The sequence below is a fragment of the Opisthorchis viverrini genome (genome assembly GCF_000715545.1).
Source record: "Opisthorchis viverrini unplaced genomic scaffold opera_v5_1, whole genome shotgun sequence".
NCBI classification, from domain to species: Eukaryota; Metazoa; Platyhelminthes; class Trematoda; order Opisthorchiida; family Opisthorchiidae; genus Opisthorchis; species Opisthorchis viverrini.
The window spans coordinates 612,687-622,916 of NW_008751657.1; the positions used below are offsets into that span (position 1 = coordinate 612,687).

General features: G+C 44.6%; 1 protein-coding gene across 1 annotated transcript in view; it reads left to right on the plus strand.

The window, feature by feature from the left end:
• Nucleotides 1-7,667: 7,667 nt before the first annotated feature.
• The window catches only part of T265_00011 (hypothetical protein), a gene marked incomplete at both ends in the record, with an annotated part of 36,762 nt that continues 34,199 nt past the window's right edge, over nucleotides 7,668-10,230 (plus strand). Inside the window, one exon of the mRNA XM_009163668.1 lies at nucleotides 7,668-7,746. Within this exon, the coding sequence (XP_009161932.1) occupies nucleotides 7,668-7,746 (79 nt within the window). The remainder of the gene's footprint in view (nucleotides 7,747-10,230) is intronic.

The following is a 10,230-nucleotide window of genomic DNA, read 5'->3' on the forward strand; positions in this document are numbered from 1 at the left end:
AGAAGCGCTGATGGCCTCGAATGGTATCCGTGGGTCAGTAACGAGGTGATTAAAAAATGGGTATTTGTTTTTGCAGCACGTCAGTCAACGGTGTTAAACATTCATAATAGCCGACTCTGATAAATCAGCCATGTTCCACAAATGCAAATGGACCATCTACGGATGGGAGTGCTATTCTCTCTACCTCCTTCAGAATGGTGCAAACCGTGGAGCCGAAAAACGCATGGCTTGGCGGGGGTGAGTGGAATGAAATACGAGGAGTTTGTGCATTGATGCTTCTTCGCCTTCTGGGATAGAGGCCCCATGAACCTGCCTTGCTCGGCCAGAAAAGTTGCAATATGTAATGGCTGGTCAATATTAGTGTCTTTCAAGCTGTCAGTTCCATTCTGAAGTTCAACTCAAATGATCATCTACAAACCATGTACCATATGCAGATTAGTTCCAGCGGCGGTTCCAGAGATAATTGGGAAGCGGGATATCGTATGATATCCGGGCAAGCGTTGAGGCATGTTGAGTTTGTTTATGAACTGCGTAGACACACATTGGAGGCAATAAACTTTATGCATAAATGCCACTGGTTGCTCGATTAGACCAGCCCTACCAACGTCAGTGATCAGTGTAGGAGGGAAGGCAGCATCGCTGCTTCCATGAATATGCGCCTGCATTTCGAATTTCCATTTGATGACGGTTCTACCGCACATGACCATGAGGTGGTTGAAAGTTATGATGAGGAAGATTGAGCTGTTGTTCCCAGTAAGCTACACGGTATGGATGCCAAGAAGCAGGAGTTGAGTAAAATTGGTTTTTAGTGCCCTGAAGGAACATATGTGACAAATTGTAGCCGTACACTCACTGGCTGTTTGCTACGGTTTTTATCTGTGTGCGCATGCTTCAAGACCTACAAGGCTCCTGGGATTGCCAGACTCAAGTCTATGACAAGTGATCTTAAGACTGCCTCGTGAACAACCCTCTTGAGCTTCGAATACTCTGTGTCCAATTCAGATACAATTAGGGACAACGAGGCTAGTTGGCCAAGAATCCAGTTTGTCCTTATAACGGCAACATGTCTGAACGATTTTATCGAAGGAATAAACGGGTAAGAATTGAACACATATTTTTGAGATTTATCATCGAGGGAAAGTGATCTACTGAAAAACGAACAGAGTCGCTGTCAGTTATTGCTAAACCATACAATAAGTTAAGAGTAATCCTATGATGGGCGAGTTTGGTGGACCGATGCGCACACTGGTTTACGCTGACGTGCATTGTTATGCCTTCATAATCAGCAACATACCCTGGCGCGGGGCTAGCAGCTTCATTTCCGTCAATGTAGTCAAGAATCGTGACGAATTCCATCTGAGCAGCGTAATTATTTTCACTGGAAAAGGTCTTTTTTGGCGATTCACATGCACACATCTCATAACATTGCACTACCTATTGATTAGTTGTTCACCTTTATGTATGGGAGCCATCCACAGAGGCAAACCTCCCACCACTTTCACGGAATTCATCCCAATAACTTCTACCGTTTTACCGGATAATAGGAAAGCTTTCTAAATCGCCACGTTGCGCGAAGTTTGCAGAAAAACTCGTCTCATTTATCACGTCTGAAGATTACAATGCACAGAAACGATATTAGTCTATTTATCATGGTAGAGTTTACATCAGATACTTGTAGGTATTATCTCATTTTTAAATAGCACCGCATAAGGCTAAAATGTGCAATAGTTTGATTTAGTGCATCATCTCGGAAACTGGTAATGAAATGCGAATCGGTGATGGTTTGTGACCTTGAAATTTCACTCTGCCATGAGCAACGTCCGACCCAAACGCTCAAACGAACCACATGAAATCCTCGAAAAATCCACAGCTTCGAAAACCTTCCAGTTAAGGCGGAAATAATCTCGGCTTGCTTCTAGTGAGCGGCGTCAATAGGGTTTTTAGTCTCATACCACGTATAAAAAATGAACTCTGGTGGTTTAAACATCCGGAAAATAGAATATTGTAGTAACTTGTTAGGTGTCCCAGGACGTCTTTGGTTATGTGCCGACGGATATCCTTGGTTTAATATTTAATTAGCTTGTCAATGCCCAAGTTAGCTTGGTCTATACGGTTCCCTGCCGTGTAGGTCGTGCATGCTTCGACCGTTGGCAATATCTGGTTCGGACGCCATGTCCGGCCGTTATACATTCTACCTGATCTGTGATCCCCAATCGGTTCTTACCTCGGCATCGCCCTACCTCCGCAGATTTACTGGGGCAACCCGAAAAATTTCGCTGCTTGAAGTAGTTCCCATCCCGGCCAAATGACCTCATTGTGACGTCCGTTACGAAGCTGTCCAAAAACGGAAGTATGTTAGGTCAATGAAGGCACGGGGCTAACACATTCAGTTTGATAGCACACATGCAAGCATAGTCTTTCTACCATTGACTGTACCCCTCACTCGCTTGCCTGACCGACTGAAAATAATAACAAACTCTTTACCTTGTCCCAGCCATCTCCCGAAAATGAAAATTTCGTCTCAAATCCGCTGAACCTTTCGTTCGGGTTTAACTACTTCGGTTGACTTTCGGTTTGTGATCTTCACAAAGTCGATAATTTTCTGCACACATCTCGTTCCAGCTTGCATGCTGTCATCAACTCACTCTTCTAAGGAACGGTTACGCTCGATTCCAATGTCATGGAAATCAGTAATCTTCTGCATTTTTAGAGTACACCACAACTGTGAGACTCTGGCACCATTATAATTTTCTGCACACATCTCGTTCCAGCTTGCATGCTGTCATCAACTCACTCTTCTAAGGAACGGTTACGCTCGATTCCAATGTCATGGAAATCAGTAATCTTCTGCATTTTTAGAGTACACCACAACTGTGAGACTCCTGGCACCATTTATACGCATTGCTAATATTTCCGCTTTATCACCCTCCCTTACGCAATTTGTAATGCTGGCCGTAAGCCCAGCAGTCCAATGTCATGAGGCCTCTGTGGAGCTTTTATGTTACAGTTCAAACGACGTCAACTTCGCTGCTTCGCCAGAACCGTTGTTCTTGTTCAGCACTTTCGCAGTTCGCGGTTTTATTGTCATGTGTCAGCTACGATTTCTCACGTTTCGCTCACCGTTTTGATTTTACCCACCACCTTCAAATTCTAACGTGTACACCAGATAATGTCCACTGTTTAGGATACTGTCACTTTACTGCACAACTCGTCCCACCTACAAGGCCCGCCAGTCGTGCTGTCATTCTGACCAAAACACAATGATCATGCCTGACATTATGCCACGCACCAGTTAGGAACAAACATTATCATCATATATATACGTATTCTGTAGTGACTTCCACAAATTCCCCTTATTTAAACTCTTCTTACGGTTTTTAGATAGAAAGCTGGAATATTTGGTTCGGCATATCGAAATGTAGGCCTAAGAATAAAAATTGATACACTCTTAGAAAGCGCTATGCCCAGCAGCCGGAATTAGATCCGGAGCTTCCAATTTCACCCACAATCGTTAGCGTTCTTAGGTGGAACATGCTTTGGAGTTATTGGATTACTAGAGTGAATTGATTACAATATTGCCATTTCTGGTGCATTCTTTCGTGGAACCTAGGGTTACAGCTGTTTTCATAAGCACAGATGAAAAATTAGCTAGGATAGACTTAAGTTAGCTGCGCTTAATACAAGAAGAAATTTGGGAAGACATTACCGACAGAATTATGATTCCAACCCGTGCACACTTATTGATGCATTGAGACATCAAGTTAGGAGAGGTGATTGGTTAATACGTAAGCTAAGCGGCTGAGTCTGTTGCGTGATCAGTTTACTTGCAGGATCATATCAATAATGACCGGTTGAGACATCTATTGCAAGAACATTCAAAACTGCGGCCCAGTTGGATAGTTTTATGGTTGATCCACTTAAACGTAGCAGCGTATCATCCTTGGATAGAACCTAAATTACAAGAGGTGTACTTATTGCATACAATTTATTATTTTCAGCATTTTGGCATGCCCCTTTTTGATTTATGTCACCGTCCATCCTGGTCCTAAATACAAGTAACTGACGATTCGACAGTGATTTGTCCACATAACCTCGCCAATAAAAAGTGAGTGTTCTGAACAATGAAAGAGAATCGACGATTCGACAGTGATTTGTCCATATAACCTCGCCAACAAAAAGTGAGTGTTCTGAATTACAAAACATTTGTGGTGATACCTCTCGTCATAACTGGTTTTAGTTTCCGTCGATAAATGGCATGCAAGCCAACCATTTGTTGACAGACAGCAAGCGGATACATGTAAGTAGATCGGCAACCCAAAATACAGACTTCTTTGACTCCGGATAATGCGATCTGGGCTTTGCTAATAACAGAAACCTGCGTTGATACATGTTTTGTCTTATCAGTAATCACCTCAACCCTAGTTTATGATGGCGGCATTATCAGTGCATCATTCGCAGAAAGCGGATCAACGATACTGATTGCTTTTATTCCAGGGAACTTTGTCTATTCCTTATTTTTATTCGATCAAATGAATTAACCGTTCTCCACAAAGTTCTGCGTGAGAACGAATTGGTGTACCATTCAGTTGAACATTACAACGAAAGAGGGTTAGTTACTAGTACATGCAGTACACAGTGACCGCCATTTTGGTTGGTTTATATGAGCAATGGTGATGAGCAACCTTGCTTTCTTGGCCTCCGTTCGTATGCCTCCTTCTGTTTTCCGTCCACAGAGTTTTCTCGAAACTTTACACCAGAAGTAGCACTGCCTCCTTCGACTTCCGTAGCGTGCATGCTGTGTATTCAGCGACCACACCGGGATGGCTGCTACGTAGCAGTAGTAATAAAAATGTATATTTCCGACTTGTGGGTGGAATACCGTCTGGCATGCTCTAAATATTTGCACACAGGTCATATAGCTAGCACGTTATACAATCACACGCGACGGAAGGTCCCAAGTACACGACCGATTCTATATGCTCACCAGCCGCATGCACCCCAGTAATAGTACTGGTCGGTTCACGTGGGCCATATACAGCGGGGACGGTTTTCTTTGAAGACCAGGCCAGTGTAATATAAAGAAGCTGGTGTTGTGTTTGATTAAAATGTGACCATTGGTGAATTACAACCTTGCCTACTGGACCTCAGCTCATAAACTTTCTCCCTGTTTTCCGTTCAGAGAGATTACCAAGACATAGACCTTAGCTCTGGTGTTTTCAGTGCGCGAGAGCCGCATGTAGAAAAACAGTCAACGCATTTGGTGAAAGATTAGGAGGACCCACAAGGTAAATACTTTGGTAGCCCACTTTTGATGGTCGCCGTTGTTTCACAATCTTTGCAAGGCAATTCACTATACCAGGCTTCGACGAATTGAAAATAGGCGCAGTGTAAGACAATCTTGCTTTTCACAGGTGGCACGCTTGGAGTAAAGCAAATGAAAAACCCAGTCAGTGTCTGCAGGTGTTTTCTTACCATTATTACGCCACGGTGCTCAAGCACACACCGCGAATAATATGCGCGAGTACAACTCCGTAATGTGTGAACGTATGTGTTGTCAATCGCTGATGGATGTTACCCTCTTTTGGCCTGGAAGCGTTATATTGCCTGACCAATCACTGCCTGAGAAATTGAGCAGTTACGCTGTTTCTTGATACCTACGCAAGCTTGTCCTTAACATAAGGCAAGGATGCCTCGGTTGCCATGACGCTTGGGTTGCAAGGACGTGTAAAATCAGTGGTTGGGAAGTAGTTTTTTCTCAAGAGCAGAATATGCATGCAACAGTCGCATCTGGAGAATAGAAACAACGGAGAACTGTTAGTAGTGGCCGGCAGAATAATAGTGACCAAAGCCCGTTGGCACTTTTTGCGTGACAGACATGCTCTTTTCCACTGCCGCACCACCGTGGGGGTGGAATGGATTTTAAGTCTAAAAAACTACCCACAAATTCAAGGAAACATGACAGTTTAACACTCTTTTAGGGTGTCTTATTGTGATTTCACTTAGCTAGCAGGATTTTGCAATTGGCGACTATCATATGCCGCAGGCAATAAACACATCTGTTACACTGACACGGTGGTGGCCTGCACAGTTCTCCATGCTTCGCGGATAAACCACGAAGCCGCACCCAAGTGAACAGCAGAACATTCGAAATATAAATATCACAAAAGTACTATCACGAGTCTGATTTGCAGAAAGCCCCTCGGATATCCTACGGATCACAAACGGGTTTGGCTAAGCGGCGCGGTACACCACGCAGGGCGAAAATATCATCACCTGTCAAATCAATACCATGGTTTCCGGATACTTTTACGGAATTACATGGACGACTTAAAGCGGCCCAACAAACAAAAACCACCTGTTACTGTTTTAAATTTAGACATCGGTTGCCGACGTACATTTGCCAGTCAGACTTCTGAAGAACGTTGCACGTTAAGACTATTGTAAGACGAATGTTCAGGTGGAACGTCCGCGTGGAGGACCGGCTGTCGAGGTTAGCGCACCCGAACAAAAGTGCATCGGGCGAGTACGCAGCAGAGTATCAACATACCGACAACCACGTTCATTAATGTTCCAGTGTGAAAGTGCGTTTACACATTTGTCGATCAAGAACACCTATCAGAAGGATTGCGTAAGCGCTTCGCCGGACTTCAGTTCATATTTTTACACCAAAATAACCATGTTTGGCATATAACATGAGTAGGTTCCTCAACGAAATCCTCACAGTTTTGACTCAAATCCGATGAAGAACTTGCACACACGATAGGGCAGGTAATCTGGCACCCGTCTTATTATATTATGTTCGTCCAAAGATGAGTTCTGTTCACATACAGGGCATTAAATTACAACAAATCTCACTTGACAACGCTACAGACTATTGTGTACTCGGCTTCCACGAAGTGGGTGACATGTTTACCGTGGTTGAGGATTCACCGGTCGCGTTCAGCACTACTTCGTAGAGACCTCGATGTAAAAGGAAGCAGCGACGAATGAAGATTTGTAGCTTCTCACAGACTTTTATACCATCCTGACTTGGCCGGTCCAGAACGCAAGTCGCTGACCCTGGTCACTTTCGCTTGGGAGCCCTGCCGGCCCTTTGTGCCTGTCAGGTGATATTAGTTGAGCTGCTCAACTGTTTGGCTTTGGCTTGTGAGCAAATTGAACGTCAATAAATCAGCATTTCAAGGGACAAGCATGCACATGCACTTTCAAATTGCGTTTGTGCACTATTCAAACGAAGAACAAGTTCAGTGCCTAAAGGATTGTTGAGGCAAGTAAAAAAATGGTCCAAACAATTTGGTTCATTTATTACAGGAGAGCTCCGCGTCGTATGCATGGGCTATGTGTAACTCGACGTTCATCTATTTAATAAGTGAACTTGACATTACAAAACATGTTCCCGTGACCACAAATTCTCTTCATCTACCTCTGCTGCTTCACACAACCCTTTCATAACTGCTCATATTACTCCTTTTAATGTAAGTATGGCAGGAAATAGGTGCTTGCTTTTTTTCGGATATCTAGTAATAACCATGTTTTATAACGTGGGTTACTGTCAAAGGACCTGAGTTTTCCATGAAGAAACGTGCAAACGGAGAGAGCCGAAATGAGATCGGATTGCGGATTTGAACGGAGACTTCCCCGATCGCAACGCGCAAGCCTACCCCAGAATGCCATCTAGCCTCGGAATACCGTTGGTGGAAACCTTTGTTAAGAAGCGAAGCCAATTTGGACCAATCATGCGCCAGGGTTTGTCCTGTGCGTGAGTCGATTCTCAGGGGCAAAGCTTTTGTGCGGACCAATAGAGGAAGCCCCTCGAAGCTGGTAAATGGCGAATTTTAGCTACCTTAACCCTCATTCTCCAAACGTGCTCCTGGTATTTATGCCAACGATGTCCGGTGGCGTCCCGATCTCAGTGTACAAATTGCCACGTCGAACAGTATGCATCTTCAGTTCTGTAACCAATGAACTCACACATTACTGTGATTTGAGCTCTGAGCTCTACATGGGGCCAGTGGTACTAATGGCCTGACCTGAGTTTATGCAGCGCCCCCTGCCTTTCGAAGGCAGTTAGTTACAGTTATCATAGTAGGTCTCTTACAATTACGCCATCGGTTTCTCCCCACTGGAAGTAGTTCTGGAGCCTGAGGATGATTTTAAATACTTCCACTGCACATATTGATTACTAGATTACAATACTGTATCCCAGGTAAACGCATGGCCATAGGTGACCAGAAATATTCTTCTGGATTGGAGCCCCAGGAACGGTCAATGAAGGCCAGGCCACAGTCATGGGGCTACGATTATGAACATTTTCAGGTAGCCCAAAGAAAGCTCTAATGAGATGGAGGTGAATGATACCACTGCCATGTTGAACAACCAAGTAGATGCCTTGGTGGTTGTAGCACGTATGAATGCAGTTTGTTGAGCTAAATCATTGGGGGTAAAATGATGGTTGATGGTATGAACTCACACGTTACCGGCCGCATGAAATCTGGTTATGAACTGGCAGTCATAAAAATGAACTTCCCCTTCCTGGATATAGAAAGAATTGGAAGAACTTACGGTGGAACTGAAAGTGGAGTGATTTTTGTTGCTCTAATACCCTCGCTCCATTGTATCAGCTATGGTGAAGGTGCATCTGCTGGAGTCCACAAATTGCAAAGGCCCAAAGCACGTTTTTTAATTGGCGTCACTTGTGGCATATAACTGGCCCGGAAAGGCCATGCGCTACAGTAAGGGCTGTGTTGTTATATGCTTGCGGGATACTGTCTATGAGGATAACCGATTTGAGTAGTCCTCCGGTTTTCGACCACAGACTCACGCGTATTGCTACACAGGAACAAAGTTTTGTTATTGTTCTTGTCGTTCAGCGGCTTGGGTTCATCTGAAAGCCTCAATAAAAAAGTCAGAGCACCATTCTTTATGTTCTCACCAGCGAGTAAAATGTTTGTCAGTATGAGCACTCATCAAAGCTTGTTTTAGCTGGGTCCCAGATTTTGCGTGGACAAGTGTGTAAGGAAGTTTATTCCACACATCAGCCACCGGAAATGAGAAAAAACAGATATTGGATAAAGGTGCTCGCTCAAATTTTTATGTCTCGCCGTGTGCCCGACGGTGAAAGAATTAAGGGCCGAACCTTGTCCAAACAAGGCGCAAATATCAGACTTCCTAGGAGGTGACGATAGTCTCGGGGAAGGGTTCAGTGGTTTTAGTGGGCGTCTCATAATCAACAGATTTAACGACGGCAGCCGATCGTTAGACACGCTTGCTGAGAGCCGGGTTCTTCTTGCTTTCGAGTAGACAACTTGGAGTGAAGACGTGCCTGAAGAGAGCCAAACACCTAAATCCTTTTTGGGATCTAGCTTCGTAATATCTTGTGGTTCATTCTCACTATGCACGGCGAAGTCGTCTTCTGAATTTATCCCAAGCGGCATATAGATGATCTTTTCTTCATTTAGAGAAGGACACCGGTCTAGTGACCACTACATTGCAGAATCAACATCAGTTTAAAGTGCTCTGGTGTTGAAACTCCTAGATTTCAGGCCACCCCCAAAAAATAGATATGGACTTGAAAGCACATCCGGAGTATCGTTGACGTATATCAGAAGAGGCTAGTTCCGTGACGGACCCTTGAGGATCTCCGCTGGGGAGTAGTGCAGCGGACGAGTAGGTTTATCGGAGTTTCATTCAGAACTTTATCGAAGGGAAAGCATAAAATTTATCCTTGGATCCTTCAAGAATGGTTTTCTTGGGCAGCTGGACATGTGGAACTCGATCGAATGCTTTTGAGAAGTTTTTCGACCCAAAGCTGCCACCTTGACATGGTGACGGACCTTAGGTGCTGCAATGGTCCTGTAGGCTGGACCTCCGTTCCACAAAGTGAAGTAATGCCAAGAAGGCCAAAACGGAGCAGTTAGATCAAGAGCAGCGCGACTCCATCATCATCATTTTCATCATTGTCAGCTGTAATAACTGCGTACTCGTCGTACAGTGGTTGTAGCTGCCGCAGTTTCGTTCACCGATGGTTTGGAGGGAGGGGTAGGTAGCCGCGCATTGCAGGCGGGAGCTGATAAATTGGTGCATAAATCCAGCATTGTCAGTGGGCTGTCAAGTGTGGGGGGGTTGGAAAAGGAGCTATGTATTGGAGGCAATAGCTTTGATGTGCGGGCGCCACTGAGGGCGCGACTGGGCCATATCTGACAATGTCTCTAGCCATTGATGTGGCCCGTC